This window comes from Thalassophryne amazonica, chromosome 12, assembly GCF_902500255.1.
Source record: "Thalassophryne amazonica chromosome 12, fThaAma1.1, whole genome shotgun sequence".
Lineage (NCBI taxonomy): Eukaryota > Metazoa > Chordata > Actinopteri > Batrachoidiformes > Batrachoididae > Thalassophryne > Thalassophryne amazonica.
In genome coordinates, this window is record NC_047114.1 from 66,378,421 (window position 1) to 66,401,427 (window position 23,007).

A 23,007-nucleotide genomic window follows, 5' to 3' on the forward strand; every position below is an offset into this window, starting at 1 on the left:
ACGGTGTGCAGCACAGCTTTAACTGCTGTAGCTCCCCGTTCCCCCCCAAGCTGGTGGCTGCATGACCACATGTTGCTGTGCCCCCCCCCACTCACATTGCCTCAATTCAGATAACGGACTGTTTCAAAGTTTAATGCACATAAACAATGTCAAATGTATATGTGCTGTCTTTAATTCTGATGTGTGCCATTATTACGGTAAACAAGTAATAATTGTGGATTAATTGCTGTATCTTGTCTGTGCTAATTGGAGTGCAGACGTAATTTCGTTGTTGTTGCACTCGTGTAATGACAATGACAATAAATCTCATCTATCTATCTATAAATTCTTAAGTTACTAAAACTTTAACAATTAAATTTTTAAAAATTATTTTATTTAAGTTGGCAAACTCAAATGGTTTAAGGCAGGGGTGCTCAAGTTCGGTCCTCGAGAGCTACCTTCCTGATACTCTTAGTTGTCTCTATGCTCCAACACACCTGAATCCAATGAAAGGCTCATTAAAAGCCTGTTAACGAGTCTTTCACTGGATTCAGGTGTGTTGGAGCAGGGAGACAACTAAGAGTATCAGGAAGATAGCTCTCGAGGAACGAACCTGAGCACCCCTGGTTTAAGACAATCGGTTTCCTCAAATGGTTTGAGTTCAACTAACTCATTTAGTTCACAATGACAAAGAGAGAAACCCTGTTGTAATAAATGCTTAACCTGTCAGCACAGACACAGCCATGCACATAATCCCTTCTGTCGGAAAGACCCGACATCACAGGCAGTGCATGTCAAACTAGGAGAGTTTCCAACTGAAATTCAACACAAGATGGAACAACATAAAATAAACCTACCCTACTGTGAGCAACACTGGAATCACGTGGACAACAACAGCACATAAGAGTTGGCCGGCAAAGGCCTTTACAAACTCAAGAGTGCAATATGACACACATCTATCTGTCTGTGCACGCTTCCATGTGCACACTCCTGTCTGAGCCACCCTGAATCCCTCTAAATCACAACAACTACATTCCCCATCATTGCCCCACACCGCCGGGAGGAAACCCAGAGGAGCTAAGGGGGAGGAAGGAAGAGGTGCGAGGGTGTGTGTGTCTAAACTCCAAAGATCTTCTGGATTTCACGTGTATTTTCTCAGACTGTCACCTTGTCACATGACATATGGAAGCACACGACTACAAAAACGTCATTTATTTTGTAATATTTAACTTTCCCGACTGGCCGTCTCGTAGCTCTCCGTTAAACACACACAAGTGAATCTCTCAAAACGACAAAAACCCTTACAGGACAACCTCACAACATCTTCAGCTTGCTGTAAAAAACAAAACAAAACAAAACAAAAAGTTTAAAAAATACTTACTGTTCCTCCAGCTTGAACATCGACAAGTATAATCCCCTCCATTTACTGCGTCCTCTTCTCTCTCTCTCATTCTTAACCGTCTTTTCTCCTCTGGTGAACTTTCTTCCTCCTTCCCTCAGCTACTCCCCCCTCTGTCAGACGCATGCAAACACTCACCCAGTCACACACACACGCACACACACACTCCCACAGACAGTCACCCTCTCACACACTCTCGTCCTGTGAGCCAGAACGGTTGGCAAGATTGTACTGTACTGAAATACTGTGTTCGCCATATAAGGCAGCAGCAGCTTCACATGTCACAGATAATTTACATGCAGTGGGGTGGGAGTTTGCCTTACAGCGAGCGGCACGCACACACACACACACAGACGAACAAACACGCATGCAAAAACCATGCTTCCCCTTTTAGGCCGGGACAGGAAGGGAGGGAATGGGTGAAAGGTAACCGTGTTTTTACCGTCGCCGGCGTGAAACAGCAGCATAACTCCCGACATGTCCTGCATTGAGTCAGGTTCAAGGAATGGAAGAGTGGGCGATCTATTGATCCAGCTTCCTGGAATAACTGCGGCCCTCCACACACACCTCGCAGACGCTAACACAAACAAACTAACCACTACCTATACGCTTTAATCCACAGCTTACTTCGGAAAGTAGACTGCAGCAAAGCGCAGGGGAAGGATCTCAGCGAATTACCTTCAGGATCACGCTGAAATCTAAAGAGAGAGAGAGAGAGAGAGAGAGAGAGAGAGAGCGAGAGAGGGGGGGGGAGTGCGAGAGCGAGGAAGGTACAACAAACCCGAGCTCTTACCTCTCACATCGCTCTCCGGTTTGTCCGAGTGCGCCTTTGTGTGTCAGTTGGCTCTGTGTTTATGCGTGTGCTCAGACAGGCCGCGACAGGAGACCCCCAGGCACCGGCTGGACCATTCTCAGGCAGGCAGGCAGGCAGAGCGTGGCGAGGCGCGGCGAGGCGAAGAGGCAGGAGACTAAGAGGCAAGCGGCTAAATTGGCGGCGAGTGAGTATGCGAGCCGTGCAGAGCCAAGAGACAGGGAGAGAGGGAGGAGGAGTGTCTGTCTGTGTGGTTGAGTGCGTGTTCCAGCGTTGGCCGTGTGCGCTAGTGCCTCCCCTCCCCTGCTTCTTCAAGTGGCTGTGCCGAGACGGGCTGGGCTGTGTCTGTACTGACTCGCCAGCCTCTAGATCGTCCGTCTACTGCCTGAGGAACATAGTGCTCACTGGACAGCAGTAGCAACAGCTGTGCAGGAGGAGGAGGGAACACCGACTGCACTGAACCTATAGATCCTGCAGATCCCCTCTCCCTCCCTTGCTTCTTTCCCTAAAGGCTGGCCACGCCTCCTGAAAACAACACCAGGAAGTGCTGGCTCAGTTACAGCAACGCTGCCCTTTGCTTATCCAGTCAGACTGAGGAAGGAAAGAGGAAAGAGGGAGGAAAGGATCTATAATGCAGTATGAAAATAAAGATGAAGGGAGAGAGAGAGAGAGAATAAAAGGAAAATTAGTTAACGGATAAAGAAAAAAGCAAGGAAATAGCGTGGCGAGGGAGAGGTGAAAGAGGAAGAAGTAAAACAAGGGTGAAAGGGTGAAGAGATTAAAGGAGACATTGTCTACTTTTTCAGCAGGTTCAAAACGTTAGCAGACGACCTTGTTCTTTCTCTACAGCTTTTTTCCAACTTGTGTAGGGTTGAAGTTCAGCGCACAGTGTCCCAGGGTTGAGCAATTTTCAGGATTTAATCTTGCTCAAGGACACTTTGACAGCCAGCTTCAGTGTTTGCAAAGTGTTGCTTTTTGTAGTTGAAAATGTGAGGAGAAGAGATGCATTCAATCACAAAAAAAAACACACCTTCAGATCTCTGTGAAATGCTCTCTTTCTGTGGCCACACCACCCTCCCTGAAAGGACGAAGAGCCAGAATGATACAATGGCTTTAAAAGTCCATGTGTTTCACACAGAATGCGTGGGCACATTCCACTAACTGCACATTGGTTCAGCGGGCATACCTCAGAGAATAAGCCGGACCTGTGTGACATATGTCACAGATGTCTAAAGCAACCCATTTCTGGCCTACGTTTTTGTTTTAGCAAGGCAGGTTCTACATGTAGAGAGCTGGAATTATGAGACCCTGAGGATGTTTAACACAAAACCCCAACTACATATGAATGAAAAAGGTAGATAAAATCACTTTAGCAGAATATGGCCCCTTTAAGGAGTTTAGATGAAGGAACTGTGGCATTTTATGCTGTGTTCTCTTGTATGTGATGTTGTGGGCATTTCACACTAACATTTCCCACCTACACTACGGAAGCAGGATTTATTCACTGAAGTACACAAAAAATCTCAACTGGCCCAGTAAGTCACTGTACATTTAACATAACATCAAATTGGAACCATTCCAGAGAGCACAATTCAAAAAAGATGCAGAGCAGTGCAGTTTGATTGCAGATCAGCAGCATATTATAAAGATCAAGAACATCGATTCAGCCTCTCCTGTATTGATGTTGACTCAAGGCTTCTGCCACTAAAACTCAAGCATCCGAAAGAAAGCCACAGAGGCTAAAAGAGCCAACAAGAGCTGGATTTGGGCCTAATGCTGTAATATCCGGTAGCTATGGGATAGACTTTTTCACTGTGTGCTGATGTTCCAACAGATCCTGCACACAACTTAGTCATTTGGTTGCAATTACACTCAGAGTGCATTTATAATGCTTCATGTGTGGGATACTGAAAAATAGCTAAACAAGGGCTTTGCGATATTTTTAGTCAAATTCAACAAGCTGTAGACCACCCAATCTGCCTGGGATCCTTTAGCAAGGCATTATGGAACAGTTTTTACCCAAGGCCATCAAATATGGCCATTGGGTATTGCAAAGGCTTTGCGTCTGTCTGTCCCTCTGTCAGTCTGTGCTCAGCATAAGTCCATAAGTCCAGTGACAGCCAATCAGAGCAGAGCTATGCCGTGATGTCAGTGGCAGGTCTGTCTAAAATCGCTTCATTTCTGTGTTTATATAACATGTTTCTCCTACATTATGTAAAAGCTAGCGAGAAATAAACCCTTCTAAAACTGAAAATGCTATTTTGGAACTTCATAACACCTCTGAAGTGATTTAGAAGACATTTTGCAGATCTTAGCGCAATGACGTCACAGGCTGGTTTAGCTAGGTGCAAAACTCAGTTTCGTTTGTGTGTTTGTCTTTGTCATTCATTATGTAAAAGGTAGCGAGAAATAAACACTTGTAAAACTGAAAAAGCAGTTTCTGCAAACTAAGAACAACTCTGGAGAAAAATTGTGGATGTTAGCATGCACGCTAACTTTCGCTAACTCAAAGATCAATTCCTATGCAGTTAAATTTGCCCCATTAATACCTGCAAATGCACAGAGGGTGATTGACAGTCTTTGATTTTGCAGATATTAGTGTGATGATGTCACAGGCTGGTTTAGCTAGCTGCAAAACTCAGTTTCTTTTGTGTGTTTGTCTTTGTCATTCATTATGTAAAAGGTAGCGAGAAATAAACACTTCTAAAACTGAAAATGCAGTTTTTGCAAACTAAGAACACCTCTGGAGCAAAACTGTGGGCATTAGCATGCACACTAACTTTCACTAACTCAAAGATCAATTCCTATGGAGTTAAATTTGCCCCATTAATACCTGCAAATGCACAGAGGGTGATTGACAAATAGTCTTTGATTTGCACAACTTCCGCTCTTGTCAAAAGCTCATGTACACGCACATGTAAGGCCTCCTGCAGACGCCATTAAAATGTAAGTATTGTTTTTGATTGAATGATTAATAGAGGGGCTTTAATGAAGTTGTATAAATTGTACGTCAGACAACAGGATCTTAATAAGTAATTAAACAAATGCAAATTATAAAGAACACAATGCTCATTTGGCTGAGGGTATCCAGGGTTTTCATGCATCCCATAATCCCTTGTGCGCCAGAGAGTTGCTGCAGTCAAAACAACATAGAGAATCCACATGATGACAATTGTAAAAGAATATTATACTACAAAAATGTTTTTTTTTTTATGCTTTTCATCACATTAATAAGAGAATGCATGCATGATACCCTGAAAACTTGCTAAAACAATTATAATGAATAATCCGTGTCTGCTACATTCAATCTGCATGGAATTTAATAAACGCAAACCGAATTTCAGATATATTATATATATTAGTCTGAAACAAAGAGGACAAACAGTGTTTTAAAGAACAATAATCAAGACGTTAAACAGCAAACTTCACTTTCCCCCAGAACAACATGATCAGGAAGCGAGCGTAGCTCACAGCAGCTCCCATTGAAAATAACAGAGCGACAGCCTGTGATTCTCGCATGTTTACATAAAATAAACGCAATAATAATGTCTATAAACCCAGAAAATATATTCATAAGAGTTTTAGGCACAATATAAAAATAGTTTTATGTTGCGATGTTAATGGTGTTGTCTGTGTGCAGCGGTTAAAGGGCAGCGTGATCAGAGCGTCTCAATGCAGTTGTCAATGTTACTGAGATCTTGCAGAGTGGCGACCTCTCCGAAGTTTTGCGGGATTTGAAACCTGAAAAGGGCGGATTTTAGCATTGGGTTATATTTGCATTTACTACATATAATCCTGCAGAGAAGTCCTTGTAGCTGTCCTATGTAAAAGTTGCACTGTCACACCTCAGTTGTCTTTCCTTTTCACCGTTTCTCACTCGGTCTCTGGGCCAGTGCAGCTCTGTTTAATGCAGAGCTGGTGATAAGTCATCAGTAATTTACACAGCAGGCCCTTAAACCCTGGGTGACAATATGTGGTGGAGCCCCAGCTGCACTGCTCACCCTTCACCTCGCCCTATATTCTGGTGCAACGTATCTGCACACTTTGAAGAGAAACTAAAATATGGACAAAAAACAGACATTTATAATGGGGCCATTTTGCTGAGCTGATGGAGTTTTCATGGACTGCATCATTATTAGCTAAGACATGTGCCTCTGCCTATTACTAATCATCATTCATTCGCGTTGGAAGGAGAACTATTTTCAAAAACAGCACCGCCGCAGATCAAATCCAGAATGTCTTTCAGACTAGCAGTGTCCACTGTGTGACTGCTGATCAGTGGAAGCAGCAGGTCATTTTAACCTCCAAAACAGAGTTTTCTTTGACCCATAATGAAGAATAATGACAACTGGTAGTTCTGGCTCAACGGCAACACCTCCTCACATCTGAACTCTCAGTAAAACTGAGATACTGGCGTGGAATTTCCCCACTTCTGCTGAACCTGACTGTATGCCAGCACATCTGTCTCTCCTCTTTCTTCCCCTGTTCACCTAGTACTATTTCCTATTCATTTTCAGTTGGTCTGGTGCAACCACAAATTCTAGCTTTTCATCACTTTTTCTAAATTGCTACTGCGTCCCATACAGCCTCAAATTTCCCCATAACAACTACAATCACATGTCTATGTGTCACACAACTCACAGTAGTGCATGCTTTCCTGCACATTTTCTGATCAGATATGTAGTCAGAACATGCTTTGCAAAAGTTTTACTTTGCAAGTTCACATTCTTCACCTCAAGTGAAGGAGTTTTTACCCGAGGCCATACAGCCATCAGGTTTTGCGAACGTTTTTCGTCCGTCCATCCATCTGTCCGCCGTCAGTCACTAGTCTCTTCAAAACCACTTTGTTTTGTGTGTTTATATATGTTTCTCATATATTATGTAAAAGGTAGCGAGAAATAAACACTTCTAAAACTGAAAATGCTGTTTTTGGAACCTAATAACACCTCTGGAGTCATTTACGAGATATTTTGCGGATGTTAGCTTGCATGCTAACTTTTGCTAACTCAAAGCTAACTTCCTATGGAGTTAAAATGATCTCATTCATAACTGTAAATGCACAGGGGGTGATCCCAAATATTCCTTGATTTGCACAACATGAACAAATTTTTTTATTTGAACATGTACAAATTGTATGTAAGACAACAGTATCTTAACAGTTAAACAACTGCAAATTTTATAGAACACAACACTCATGTGGATGAGCGTATTTTAGCATTGTGTTATGTTTTTGTTTTGGTTTTGTTTGGTTGTTTTTGTTTGTTTGTTTTTAACTGGTTTGTTCCAAGCAGAACCAATATATTAACACTTTGTTTTGGGTTCCACTTGAAAATTATCCTTTCTAAATTGGTTCGAACCAAATGAAATACCATTTCATAATGATATGTGTAAAGCTGTGTGAAATAACAATATATATCTTTCTCACATTACAAAAATGTCAATTGATATTGTGCTTTTTTCACTATATTCTATTGCTAATGCCACAGTTAACAAGCCTTGCTATGCTGGGCACATTGTTTAGCCTAACTGGAGCTTGTTAGCTATTTCCCACATTAGCTGGCCCATTAATCACTGATCAATGTGATGTCTAATTTGAATATTTATAAAGTACATAGTACAATATTTCCCTCCTGTAATTGGAAACAGGGAGACCATGCCATATTTTAATTTTTGCATCCACTAGTACTTTTTTTTCCTCATATTTAAAAGACGTGTTCCACGCAGTGTGCGAATGTGGACAAACTCAAAAGATTGTGCACTCTCAAAAGTGGCCTCCACTGCTGGGGTGGTGCTGTTCATTTCTGGTTTCACGAGGAGGCTCTAAAGCTGATGTCACAGCTGTCTAGCGTCCGTGTAAATTAGTTTCACTTAAATAGGTTAGGGTGAGGATTTGCAAAAAGATTATGGACAGTGTTTGTCTCGTACAATAGAATGATTCTGATATGGTCCAGAACTAATTCAGGAATATTTCATAATCACATTCAGTGCGGAACACATGTATGATGTTCAGAAGAAGACAGGAAGTGACCTCAGCACATATTTTAATTTGTAATGATAAAAAAATAACATTATTATCTATTTAATGTTATTTTAAATAAATATTTCTGGCTTCTTATTTCATTCCTACAGAAAAACCTATTTTTTTCTGGTTTTTGTTTTTATTCCTTGAGCCAGTTCAAAGGCTTGGTTTTCAGTGCACGCTTCACTCCCTTTCTGTCACTTATAAGAGGATGGTGTGCGTGTCGATCTGCAGGAGATCAGTTAGGCCAAGTAGAAAGCAACAGGAACAACTGTGGTTGAGTAAACTGGTTAGCCACACAACAGCATCGACCAACAGAAGACAGGAAGAGGAATTTAAAAAGTACTTTTGCAGCAGAGCCTAACATATTCTAGAACTTGTCATTCTGCTCATTACGAATCATATTAACCCTTAGTTAACAGGGATGAGCAATTCAAAACCTTTCCCCCTCACATCGACATATTTTCTCTCCTTCCCCGACCATGAACGTTACTTTCTGCCGTAAACGTCCCTATAATGTCAGCAGTCTGCTATTTCCCAGCGCTCTGCAAATGACACTAGCTGGATGATGTGAACTCTCACTCCACTGAGGAAATATGCTTGTGCCAAATTCTGACAGCTCATCTATCACGAGGGCCACAAATATGCACTCCCGTTACAGACCATCACAGTGACGACTGCAATAGGACACAGTCCCCAAAAAGGCATAAAGTAGATAAATTTAATATCAGCCATTGTTTCCTTTCCTTCGTTCTGATTTTTTATATTTATTTGCATAACAACAATAAGAAGAATTCTGCAGCGAATAGATGGCTACTTATGAGAGGTTGAGATGGACTGGATGTCTGCTTGGGTGGCGGCCATGCAGGACCCAAGGTGGTTTTGTAGTGCGGTGGATGTGGTGATGCACAACACCAGAACATGCTCCCAGACCAAATATTTCGGAAAACTGTTGCTTTCACTCTATATTAGAATAGCCAAATGGCCTCTGTGTGCATCCGTGTGTACGTGTGTATGGCTTCGATCACAACACAACTGGAGAGCGTTGACATTTGCAGTTTGGTATGCTTTTGTATTTTGGGTCAAGGATGAACACTGCGAAAACGGAAAGTTGACAGGACAAATACTTTTTGAGAAATTAGTGATTTTAGCTAACTAGTAAACAGTGGACATTGTGCTGCAATGCACCATGGGAGTTTTAGATTTGGGGTTTTTAAATGTTGTTATTGTTGTTCGTATTAGTTTAACAGTACTGTTAGTGTTACTGATTTATTGTATTTTTGTAGTTCAATTGGTTTAATCGCTTTATTTAAGTATCATGTTGCTGTTACCATGAGTGAGTTCAGTGTCATGTTGCTGTTACCCTGAGTGAGAAGTGTAGTGTGTTTGATGTCTTCTGCTACGTCTCTGTTTGTGGGTGTGCAAAAAATAAAAGCACCTGCTTGCAACAGAATGCAGAAAAGACAAAAAGCTCTGTGTGTGTGTGTGTGTGTGTGTGTGTGTGTGTGTGTGTGTGTGTGTGTGTGTGTGTGTGTGTGTGTGTGTGTGTGTGTGTGTGTGTGTGTAAAACTTCAATCATGGACAAACCAGGGAGAGCTGACATTTGCTGTTTGGTATGCTTTTTGCCGTTTGGTATGTGTTTACATTTTGTACTATGGGTCAAGGACGAACGCCACCAAAACCAAACGCTGATAGGACTAATATATTTTAGAGGAGCTACAAATATTAGCTAACAACACTGAACAATGAACATTGATATTTACATTCTGGACGCACACACCAATCCAGCAAGGGGCGGTAAATCTAATCTAATAAATATATTTAAAGCGTGACTGTGTGCATGCTTTTGCTTAGTATGTTCCATGTAAGTACATAATATAATTTAATATATAATAATATAACATATAATGTAAATACGTTAAAATACATGGATGACACAACAAAGTGAAAACACTTATTTCCACTGTGATCCATTTAAAAATCTAATGTCAATACAGAAGTAAAAATAAAATAATAATAATAATAATAATAATAATAATCATAATCGTGTGAACTAAACAATGTATAAATACATTAAGACAGCAAATTAACATTAAGATGAGTTATTCTTCTAAAAAGTGTTGAGGTCTAAGGTCTAAGGTTCTAAAACATTCTGGACTCACACATCATTCCAACTCATTATAGAAACCATAAACTTCCAGGGGAAGCTCATAAACTTCCAGGGGAAGCTATCAATAATACATTTCAATAGCAGAAGTATGTACACCAATTTTAGTTCTATTAAAGATTATTTGCACAATTTCAATTTCCCATTCAGTATTATTGCAATTACAGAAACCTGGATTAGCAATGACAGAGATATGAATTTTAGGCTTGATGGTTATGAGCTAAGGAATATAAATAGAGAAACCAAAACAGGAGGTGGAGTAGCACTACTTATCCACAAATCCTTAATATACAAGGTTATTGATAATATGTCTTTTGCGATAGATGACATTATGGAATGTGTAACTATTGAAATTTGTAATGGAAAGCAGAAAAATGTCATAGTAAGTTGTATGTATCGTTCACCTGGATCAAATACTGATATTTTTACTAAAATTATGGAAGAAAGGTTTTAAACTTTCAACCATAAACAATTATTCATCTGTGGTGATCTCAATATTGACCTTCTGAATCCATCTAGACATAAAGCAACAGACGACTTTTTAGACACAATGTACAGTTTGTCTCTGTATCCCACAATTACTAAACCAAGTAGAATAACATCACACAGTGCTACTTTGATTGATAATGTCTTTACTAATAATATTGGGGTTCCTACACTTAGTGGCTTACTACTATGTGACATCACTGATCATTTACCTGTTTTTACTCTGTGTGACTGCAAGCTCAATAAGGTCAAAGAGGATAAGAAGGTGACTTGTAAGCGAATAAGAACTGAAGAAAACATTGATGCTTTCAACAACGCTCTTAAAGATCAGGACTGGAGTTCAATTATCTCTGAAACAAATGTAGATCAAGCTTATGACATTTTTCTGAAGACTTTTACCTCCTTGTATAACAAACACTGTCCAGTCAAAGAATACTGTATAAAGAAGAAATCAATTAATAGCCCCTGGCTTACAAAAGGAATACTGAATGCGTGTAAAAAAAAAAGCAACATCTGTACAAATTGTTTATCAAATCTAAAACTCAAGATGCTGAACTCAGATACAAGACATACAAAAACAAATTGACTGATATAATTAGAAATTCTCAGCAGTTTAAACAAATGCTGTATGATAACAAAAGCAATATAAAGAAGACATGGGAGATACTAAATGGTATTATTAAACAGGGCTCAACAAAAACTGAGTACCCCAACTATTTTGAAAATGTAAGTGGAAATAAGCATGATATGGAAAATATAGTTAACAATTTTAACCATTTTTTTGTGAATGTTGGTCCGGAGCTGTCTGCTGGGATTCCAGACCATTCCCAAAGTCAGCCCTTAGCAAATGACACTATGATTAAGAATCCATTTTCAATGTTTCTCTCTGCAACCAATGAACAGGAAGTAAAAGAAGTCATTCTCAAATGTAAAAGTAAATATTCCACAGATTGTGATGGTATTGACATGTCTTTAGTAAAGAGAATTGTTGACAATATTGTAATTCCATTCGCTCATATTTGCAACTTGTCTTTCCAGTCTGGTTGTTTTCCTAATAAAATGAAAATAGCAAAAGTGATACCATTATTTAAAAATGGAAACAAACACACTTTTACCAATTATCGTCCAGTCTCCCTCCTCCCTCAGTTTTCAAAAATTTTGGAAAAATTATTCACTTTTCGGCTTGAAAATTTCATTAACAAACATCAAATAATAAATGAAAGTCAATATGGTTTTATGTCCAAAAGAACTGCTTCTATGGCAATAATGGAGGCTGTAGAAGAAATAACGAATGCTCTGGACCATAATAAATATGCAGTTGGTATCTTTATTGATTTTAAAAAGGTGTTTGATATGATTAACCACTCAATTTTGATTGGAAAACTTGAAAATTATGGAATCAGGGGAACTGGATACGAAATTATCTGACCGGAAGGGTACAGTATGTGAAAATGGGAGATTACGCATCTGAACATCTTGGTATTACCTGTGGTGTCCCCCAGGGGTCAGTGCTGGGTCCAATTTTGTTCAATCTTTACATTAATGATATATTCAATGCATCAAAATTCTTAAAGCTAATTCTCTTTGCTGATGACACAAACATCTTCTATAGTAGTTTAGATTATAACGAGCTTCTGGAAACTGTGAATTTGGAAATGAATAAATTAAAGAAATGGATGGATACAAATAAATTACGGTTAAATCTAAGTTAAAAAAAAGCTATGATTCTGGTAATTCTAAACATAGAAATGAATTTCAAATTATTATTGATGGTGTACAAATTGAAAATGTATCAGAAAACAAATTTCTTGGTGTAATTATGGACAGCAAATTATCATGGAAAGCCCACATCAGCACATAAAAACTAAAATATCTAAGAATCTCTCTATTATAAACAAAGTTAAACAGTTCCTTGACCAAATAGCACTCCGTATTTTATATTGTTCTCTGGTTCTCCCCTATTTCACATACTGTGTCGAAATATGGGGCAATAACTATAAATGTTCAACAAATCCGCTATTCTTATTGCAAAAAAGAGCCATGCGGATTATTCATAAGGTTGGTTTCTTTGAGCACACCCATGATCTTTTTATCCAGTCCAAATTATTAAAATTTCATGACCTTGTAAAATACTGTACTGTAATTATGTTATTTAAAGCATTCAATAATCAGCTTCCAAAAAATGTGCAAAAATTATTTTCTCACAAAGAGAAGATTCATAATCTGAGAGGTAATGGAAATTTTATTTTACCTAAGGTACAAACCACTCGTAAAAGTTTTTGTGTGACAGTATGTGGGGTCAAAATGTGGAATGCTCTGGATCGACAGCGAAAGCTTTACCCAAATATTCACAAATTTAAGTCCTTGTATAAAAATGCAGTTTGGTCAGAATACAGTCATAGTACAGTTTAAATGTCTTGTTGTGCACTTGTCTGTATCAGTGTTGTTTGATACCTGAAGTTTCCTTACCATCGTTGGCATGTGAGTTCTTTCTATTGTATTACCATTGTTGGTAATATTGTTCTTACCATTGTTGGTATGTAGCTTGTCGTTTCTTATATGAACATTTATTGTATTTACTAATCTACTCTTCATTTAGTTATCAATATTTTCAATGTGAATGACTTGTTTCTTATTTTGGTGTGTTATTTATTTTGTTTTGTTTTTTTGTTTTGTTTTTCTCAACTGATATGGAAATTGGAAGTCAAATATAGTTTAAGTTAAGTATTAATGTAAGACAGGGGTGGGATTCAATAAGTTTTCTTCTTCCCACTCCTTTTCGAGCAAAAATGAAATGTATCTGATTGTTTAATATGTACTAGGTTCATGTATTTTGTTACACTGCTCGAAATGAATTAATAAATGAAATGAATGAAATGAAATGAAACTTTGCACAATTTATTACCACCCTTGAAAAATGTCAGCTACCTATTTTATAAACACTACCCAATCTAGAACCCATTGATCCCCCACAGGCAACACGGTAGTTTACCTTTAACAGTTAAACATAGGGCAGAATTTCAATTCATGTTAAACAACTTCAAACTGCCACAGTTCTAAAATGACTATGCCTGTAAAAATGTCTGAGCCAAATTCAGGTTTGAAACGACTAATATTCAACTTCTGTGACATATGTAATGGAAGCCATTATCTGGACGACTCCTTACTCCTTGAGACACACCCAGTTAGCTAGTCTGCACTCTGTGTGTTTGATGCCAACACCCAGTCTGTGGGACAGAGATAGCGAGATGCTCCTTTTCTGATGAGAGAGCGGGTGTGGCAAGTGGCGACGGGTACAGAAACATGTTTCTTCAACATCTGAAAACAGGGTATTTTTAAGATACATCCCCTCAGGTGTTGATGGGTACTTTAGCTGAAACTGTTCATTTTTTTTAAATATATCAGGTGTGCTAAATTAGTTTCTTGAAAAGGTGGAGCATATACTCCCCTTGCTATTTTATGTAAAAATGATCTTCTAAAAATAATTTTGTGTTCCTTGAAATAACATAAATATAACACAATGCTAAAATACCCTCAGCCGTATGAGCATAAAAATACAAAATCAAATATGACCTTTTGACCTCTTAAAATAGGTCAAGGTTAGCCATCTTTGAACTTGTCCAAGGTCTGTTTCCCAAGAATGCTACTTGTGAATTTGAAGACCCTGACAATAATAGGACTGGACTTATGCTAGCACAGACAGACGGACGGACGGACAGATGGACGCAAGACTTTTGCTATACCTGATGGCCATATTTTGGCCCCTGGTAAAAATGAGTGCGCAACTTCTGCTCCATGAAAAAAATATTTGAGCTGTGAAAATTGGTATGTTGAACCACATCTCAAGTCCCACCCACTGATCTGATATTGAGACAAGGACGTGATTGGCCAGTGATGTAGAAAATTGAGACTATTCACGCTTATGTGGACATTCAATACCCTATCTTGATGGCAGACACAAAAATGAGCAGAGGGTGATTTGGGGCTCGTTTGAATGCATATGACATTTAGGCCAGGTGCTGGAGGCAAAGGGGTTGGATTTACCATCTTTATTAGCCATGGGTGTGTTGTCATCCTATAATGTCAATCAATCAAAGTGGCTCCTCTCCTCTTTTAACCGGAGTGCACCAGGCACAAAGCGCACTCAATTGAAAGCACCAGACTGCATAGCAGCCACCAAAGCTCCCTGAAATAAAGCAGTGAAGCAGCAAAGTGCTGTTTTTTTGTTTGGGTTTTTTTCCAAGAGTGCTTATTCTGATTTCATTTACTTCTTGTTTTCACTTATTTGTGAGGCAGAACAACTTTGAACATGGATGCATAGTAATATTATATTATGTACTATATGTATTACCTGAACACGTACATTAGTGTGTGGGTAAATGATAGATAAATACTGAACAAGACAGAGAGATTGCTCTCTTGTAGAAAAATTGCGTTTGTTTCTCCCTCTCCCTCCCCATAGTGGCCATACTCTGTCATACTAATGCATCATTTCAAGTGAGACATACTACTTGCATTGTGTAAGCGAGCAGGGTGTACGAGCTTTGCAAACCAGTTTATGTAAGGGAGGTCTGAATGTTGCGCTCTTTACATAAAAAGAATGCACAATGCTGGACTTTAGACATGCTTTATGCTGAACTAAGGCACAAGAATGCACCAACTTTGTGCCCAACCACACCTCATTTTAACACCACCACACAAGTGATATCATGATTTACATAGAAGACAAGTATCCAAAAAATGACATCTGTGTCAGGCACTGCTTTGCACCAGGGGTTCACACTATGAAAGGGAAAGAAACACACCACAATCTACACAGGATGGCGAGAGAAAAGTACATGATACAGAAAAATTGGTAACACTTTACTTGAAGGTATCGTCATAACTGTTACATGGTTACACAGTCATGAAGGTGTTATAAACATTTATAACTGCTGTCATTAAGTGTCATTCGGTTTTTATAATGACAAGTTGACATTTTCTGGGTTATTTTGATTATAACAACTTGACTTTAATCAAAATTACATGACCAGAAGTTGTCTTTGGCCTTTTTGGTCTTGGGTTGTATGCCAACTTGTCAACTTGTCATTATAAAAACCGAATGATACTTAATGACAGCAGTCATAAATGTTTATGACATGGACATACTGTTTATGACACCGTCATGACTGTGTCATGTAACAGTTATGACAGTGTCTTGTCACTATTATGACGATACCTTCAAGTAAAGTGTTACCGAAAAATTATACTACCAGTCAAACATTTGGACACACTTTCTCATTCAACTGAATGGGGAAGTGTGTCCAAACATTTGACTGGTAGTGTGGAAATCAAACGCGCCAAGTGACGAAACCATAAGAAAAACACATTTTTCAGACGGTACCTTTTAGAACTTTAAGATTCAAATCAAAAGGAAATTATGCAGGAAACCAACCAACATAAGCAAAATGTATAAGTAATATATATGTCTACATACTGGTAACATTCCTGCATTAATGCAATAATGTTTCTTCAGTTTACTCGATTACTTTATCTTGAAGTTGTTCTACTTTGATGAAGTGAAAGGAAGCAGGTGCAATTCAAGATGTCTGATTTGAAATACAGAAAGAGGAAATAGCGCTCTTGTCTTGTGCGTGTGCATGACCTATAACTTATCTTGAAGATAAAAACAAAAAAACACCAAATGAATGGAAACACACTTTGCAAAGATGCTTCCATTCCTGTTGTCATGTAGCCTGCAGCCGTGCTGCTGCAAATATCCAACGCGCTGAGCATCACACAGCATGCAAACACTCTCACGGCTCCAACACTAACAACCAAACTTTGATAATTTTCTGCAAACAGCAAACTGTCCCACATGTCAGCCTCACTACAGAACAGATACACGCGTGCGTGCACACGAACAGACAAAACAGGAACTCTACACACATTATATAGTTATGTTAGCTCAAGAACAAAATCGTGCAGAAAGACAAGAATGCACCAGATATATCCACTTATAAATGTTGCGCTTCATCTTACCTGCGTGTTTGTCTAATGCTGACGCATCACTGGAACAGACAAAGCCGCTTCAACATAAGTCACCGAAGCAATGCATGATGGGATCAACCAACATCTTCATCTCTTGCTTCCTGTATATCTCTCTCTTTCTACTCTTGCTCTCATAATAGCACCTTCTGCTTGGCAACGGCCACACCACAATTGTGGTCAGGTTCACAGCTAACCATCACTGCGCAACATCAAGTCTCCATGACAACCAGCTCTTATCATATTTGCATCTCCAACTTGGATTATCTACTGAAGCCAAATATGGCCACAGAGTTATTTTTTCCCCGCCTCTTTCTGCGTCCTGTTTTGTAACTTCCTCTCCCCGATACGTACAACTGTGTGCAAGCTTTTTGTGCAACACGTGTGTGAATACAGGCGTGTGCACATACTTGCAGATTCTGAGTGAAAAGAGGAACCATTTGTGACATTTGAATAGTTTGCTGGCTCGTAGATAAGCGATGAAACAGCTTGTTAAAACAGGAAGTGGAGTGCAGCAGAAGCTGTGGTTTAGAGAATTAGAAAAAAGGAAGGGAACTCTGGTTATCACATCCACCTCATGCAAGGTACAATGTTCACTTACCTTCTTCTCCTGGGTGTGGGTATTTCGCCTCCTTCCCTGGCTCATCTTCCTCCCCCATGGATTGTGTCTATCAAACCATCACTGGAATGTTGAAACAGGTCCTCGGAGCCCACACGCACAGCAAGACTCAGCAAGACTCAGCACCTGCCAGTGCAAGGAAAGAGATACAGTCAATCACACAGGACAGCACAGCAAAGCAGAAAGATCAGCGAAGGGTACTGGGCAGACACCAAGATTTATATCAGCAGAAATACACTGCATGCTATGCTACACCTTACGTGATGGATATAGGCAGTCAAAATTTTAGTGTATAAAGGTCAAATTTAACATGTTACTTGTTAACACAAAATTCATAATAATTATAATAATACATTTTATTTATATTGCACTTTACATTCGATCATCTCAAAGTGCTACAGGTTAAAAACATTAAAACATTAAATGCTAGAATTAAAAACATAAAACCATAAAATAACAACCACAGGAAACATGGCAAAAAGTTGAGGTAAAAATAAAGCAATTATTCAAGGTAAAAATGTTAGGATTAATTATAAAAGGTCTAAGAGAAGGCTCTAATAAATAAATGGGTTTTCAGTCCTTGTTTAAAGGAATGTTCAGACTGTGGCATTCTCAGATGCTCAGGGAGACTATTCCACAGCCTGGGAGCAGCCGAGCAGTAAGCTCGGTCTCCTATGGTACGAAGCTTGGTCCTGGGGGGGGGTTTAGGATGTTAGCAGTTCCAGAGCAGAAGTTCCATGTGATAGTTTGTGTTATGTGTCGGACGCAGCCCGGAGAACCGACCAGCGTTTGAAGGACCCAGTATAAAATAAGCAGAGCACGGTACAAAGGATAACAGAGTTTAATAAACATAACAGTGATGTGAAAAAAATATAAAAGTGCGCAGTCTGGCGTGGTGGTTTTGCGGTGCGCTCCCAGCAGCGCCAACGGTCCGGAGCCAGAACCAATTCGGACCCAAGGACCCCGCCGACACCCCCCAGGTGGCCGCGACAAACCGAGTCTGTGAAAGAAGGAATCATTATGTGAGTCCACACTCAACACACAGCGAGACCACTCAAAGGTGTACAAACAGCAAACACTTCCTGGCTTAATTGCAAATCAGCTTCCCACCCTGCAGGCATAGAACACCCTGTTCACAAAACTCCACTGCAGTGGAAGCTGATTTAAACGACCAACATACAGCTCAATATAATAAGGTGTGAGGGACACCACATTTACTGACTGTATAAATGTTAGTCACAAAATCTAACGTACCTCAGGAAGTGTGCTGATGAGGGTGAGACCTCACCCCCTCCTTTCACAGACCATGCATCAAACCTGGACGTTCTCTGCATCCACTGATGATGAGATGGCTCTTGAGACGACGATCTCACCCGTCTGGTCACAAGGTCGAGTCTCTGGCAAATACACATTGTGTACTCCAGTCTTAAATGCCACCATGTTCCAATCCATGTAGATGCACCACAGCTGTGAGTCCTGACGAGCCGCAGGTGATCAGCCTCAGGTGATCAGGGTGAGGTCCTGATAAACTCAGCTACACAGCCACTCAGTCCCAAATGCAAGCCACCTGGAAGGAAAAACAAAAGACAGGACAAAAGACAGAAACAAAAAGACAGCCAGGCCCCCCCAGCCATACAACAGTTTGGGGGTTAAGGAGCTCCTTGAGGTAGGGGGAGGGAGCAATACCATGGATGCAGTGAAAAGTGAAGAGGGAAACCTTGTACTCAACCCTGAATGTGACAGGAAGCCAGTGGAGTGATTTAAGGATGGGGGTGATGTGATCATATTTACACACTCTCATCAGGATCCTAGCAGCACTATTTTGGATATACTGGAGCTTCTGAATGCTCTTGCTAGGGATCCTGATAATGACTGCATTGCAGTAGTCCAGCCTGGAGGAGACAAAGGTGTGGACAAGTCTTTCCGCATCTGCCAGAGTAAGTATAAGTCAGAGTATGGCGATGTTCCTGAGGTGGTAGAAGGAGGTCTAACATGCTCTTGTGGCTACTGATATTTAAATAAGAATCAAGTGGAATTTTTAATAACAAAGTGCTATACAGTGGCCTTTTTTTGGAAAAATTCTCCTAACATGATTGTTTCAAGAACAAGCAAGATATCAAAGGGAATCCTTTACTTATTAACTAAATGGACTGCATTTATATAGTGCTTTTCAAATGATGCCTCACATTCACCCCGATGTGAGGGTGCTGCCATACAAGGCACTCACTACACACCGGGAGCAATAGGGACCTTGCCCAAGGGCCCTTAGTGATTTTCCAGTCAGGCTGGGATTTGAATCAAGGATCTTCTGGTCTCAAGCCCAACGCCTTAACCATTAGACCATCATCTCCCCAGACTAACTAATTTATTTATAATTTATTAACAGTTTTTGTCTGTAATTTCAGGTATGCGCAGAACCACCTTCGGCATAACGTATGTGCACAGTAGCTGGCATAGTCAGTAGGTGGGTAAGGAGTTTGAAGGGCAAAAATACAGCCACGAAAGGTCCGCATGACCAGGCCTGTAACGAATGCTTCATAACAAGCACAGATGCACAGTGCCGAATGGGTGCAATAGTATAGTCAGAAGATTTGGAACATGGCAACACTGTCAACTCCGAACAATATGTGCATGCTCAAAGCAGGTTTGTCCTGGGAAAGACGCAATTCTTCAGCATGATGATGCTTGCCCACACACACACACACACACACACAAACACACACAGGAGTCAGCATAGGATGCATTGCAATGGCTCAAATCTTACAAAATTTTGCTACACCTGTTGTACAGTCTGGATCTTGCATTCTCTAACCATTGGGGCATAAGTGACAATGGATGTCTTTGATACTTAGGATCCTTGGGTGTCATTGAAATGATTCTTGTCAAACAGTGACTTAGGGAGAGTCAGATGAGACATACTACTTGCATTGTGGTGCATTTCCTTTGTGTGTGATCCATCATGTAGGTGTGCCTTGGACCACAGCAACTGGAAAAGGCCAAGGCAATGCAAAGATAGGATGTGGGGATGGACTGGTTATCTGCGCACTGAAGAGTTGCTGACCGCATTGCAAAGGTCACGTGTTTTTAATTATTACCATGTGAGGAGAGCCCGCTGATGCACGTGCCTCGCAGTGGTGTCTCGTTAGGTGGACCATGAGATATGAAGTTCCTGAGATTTCATAAAATCTGTACATAGGGGCAGAGGAGCTCAATATTGGAGTACATGCCCCAGTAAAAGATGTCTAATAACGCCAATGAGCCATAACAGGCACATAACAGGCACAGTAACAGGCACAGCTCTTGTTTATGCCCCATGCATAAACAAGAGCTTAGTGCAAAAGTTCACTGTTCACACAAGAAACCCCTTTTAGAAAGTACTGCCATGAAAAGTAAGTTATGTTTCTGTGTGAAAATGAGTTTTTAGCTAGCTGCATCAATGCAAAAAGGAAACTACAGGTGTTTAACTCACATGTGCAGCAAACGCGGGAGAATAAACCCAAAACCCGCTGTTAGCCTCAACCCTTCCATGTTAAAAAGGGCAGAAAACTTGGCAAACTGCACTGAGACATTTATGTACCATTCTTCGCCAAATGTATAAAGTCCATGGAGGAGGAAAAGTCCATTTTAACAGTGCTGCACACTTTGACCACAGCAGGTGTTTTATTTTTTAATTTAAAAATAAACTACACCTTTTAAAAATTACATGATCACACAGACTAATATTGCAACTACAAAGCCTGACTATGAAGCCAATATTTTTCATGTTTTGTGTGGGCAACTTCATTTCATTTGTTCATATGCATCTACTATTCCTGCATTTCAGTTCTGCAACAGATTCCAACAAAAGTTGGCCGAAAGCATTTACCAAACTTCTCACACCACCTAAAAGACATTTTGGTTCCTTCCTGCTTCATCCTGAACTGCAAATCGGGGCACATTTTGAAGCATCATAGTAGCTTCTTGATCCATCTTTGTTAATCTTGAATGAACTTGGTATACATAGTAGTTACGGCCATCGGCACCAGTTTTGAAATCGGGGAGAAATTTGTGAGCTGTTAAAACTTTGATCCCGATTCACCAAATCGCCGCTAATGCAGGGTAACTTTGGGGTGTTTGTAGTCTTAACAGCTTCAATCATGTTTGAACTGCTTTGAAAGGGGTATCCTGAATGAGTGCAGCTTGAAACTTGTTTGATCGTGCTCCATCAGAGTAAAAATTTTAAGCAGAAGTAGCGTTAATTGCAGTTCTGGCTGAGTGCACAGCTCCTTACTTTCATTTTTGGACGGGTTGCCAGGTCTGCACTTTATAAGCCAGCCAGTTGCCAGGTCTGCACTTTATTAGCCAGCCTGTAGGAGTCAAGGTAAGCCATTTGATCCCGTTTTTGCACTTTTTTTGGATTGTTGGCAATCGTAATAGAATGGTCCCCTGTGGAATAGGGTGACAGGGACAAGTCAGGACTGCAGGCAGGCCACACCCGCGTTTATAATCTCTTGTTCCACAGTGAGACCTTCATAATATGTGCAGAATGTGGCTTTGCATTGTCTTATTGGAAAATGCACGGACGTCTCTGGAATAAGACGTTGCCTTGAATCGCAACTGCATATGTTGCTCTAATATACTTTTCTTGATTAATGCTGACATCACATAAGTGTAAATTACCTTTGCCAAGGACACTGATACAAACCTATGCCATGACAGACCCTGGCTTTTGGACGTGTTGCTGATAACAGCGTGGATGGTCATGTTGGTTTTTGTTCCAGAGCACACAATGTCCATTTCTTCCAAAAAATATCTGGAATCATGATTTGTCTGACCACAATACATGTTTCCATTGTGTGATGGTCCAAGCCAGATGCTTGCATCCGCAAAAGAAACCATCACTACTTCTGCACAAAGTTAACATCAGGTTTCTCTTTTGCACAGTAAAGTTTGAAGTAGAAATTATGAATGTAACTCCATATTGTAGTGCTTGACTGAGGATTTCCAAAGTAATCCCTTGCCATGTGGCTATATCAGCTATTGATGAATGACAGTTCTTGTTGCAGATCATGGGTGTCCATCTTAGGTTTGCACCACTGCCCTGTACGCACTGAACTTCCTCCAGATTCCTTGAATCAAACTGATATCGTGCACAAATCCCTTTAAATCTTTCTTTGAGGAACACTGTTAGTAAAGGTTTCAATAATTTTCTCACATTTGTTGATCATCTGCACATGCTCCTGAAAGACAGTTTTTCATGGATCATGTTTTTGCACCAAATCATGATTACAGCCACCTGTTGATGTCACCTGTTTTAAATAACACTGTTATATATTTATTTGTTTGTTTATCTATCTATGTTTTGATTTACACTCAACAAAAATATAAACGCAACACTTTTGGTTTTGCTCCCATTTTGTATGAGATGAACTCAAAGATCTAAAACTTTTTCCACATACACAATATCACCATTTCCCTCCAATATTGTTCACAAACCAGTCTAAATCTGTGATAGTGAGCA

The 23,007-nt window shown here is 40.0% G+C and overlaps 1 protein-coding gene across 14 annotated transcripts in view; it reads right to left on the reverse strand.

The window, feature by feature from the left end:
* LOC117521115 (muscleblind-like protein 1) overlaps positions 1-17,513 on the reverse strand; it is a 120,630-nt gene extending 103,117 nt beyond the window's left edge. For 2 of the 14 annotated variants that reach the window (XM_034182438.1, XM_034182429.1), the window contains exons 1-2: positions 16,883-17,122; positions 2,172-2,815 (exon numbers count right to left, since the gene is read on the reverse strand). Coding sequence is in view for 1 of the 14 variants with exons in the window: in XM_034182442.1 (XP_034038333.1) it covers positions 1,361-1,402 (42 nt within the window). In the remaining 13 variants the exon portion in view is untranslated. Of the gene's footprint in view, positions 1-1,360; positions 1,717-2,171; positions 2,816-16,882; positions 17,125-17,489 lie in introns of those variants that run through there. The other 12 variants (XM_034182441.1, XM_034182437.1, XM_034182443.1 and 9 more) reach the window with 10 other exon arrangements.
* Positions 17,514-23,007: the final 5,494 nt, after the last annotated feature.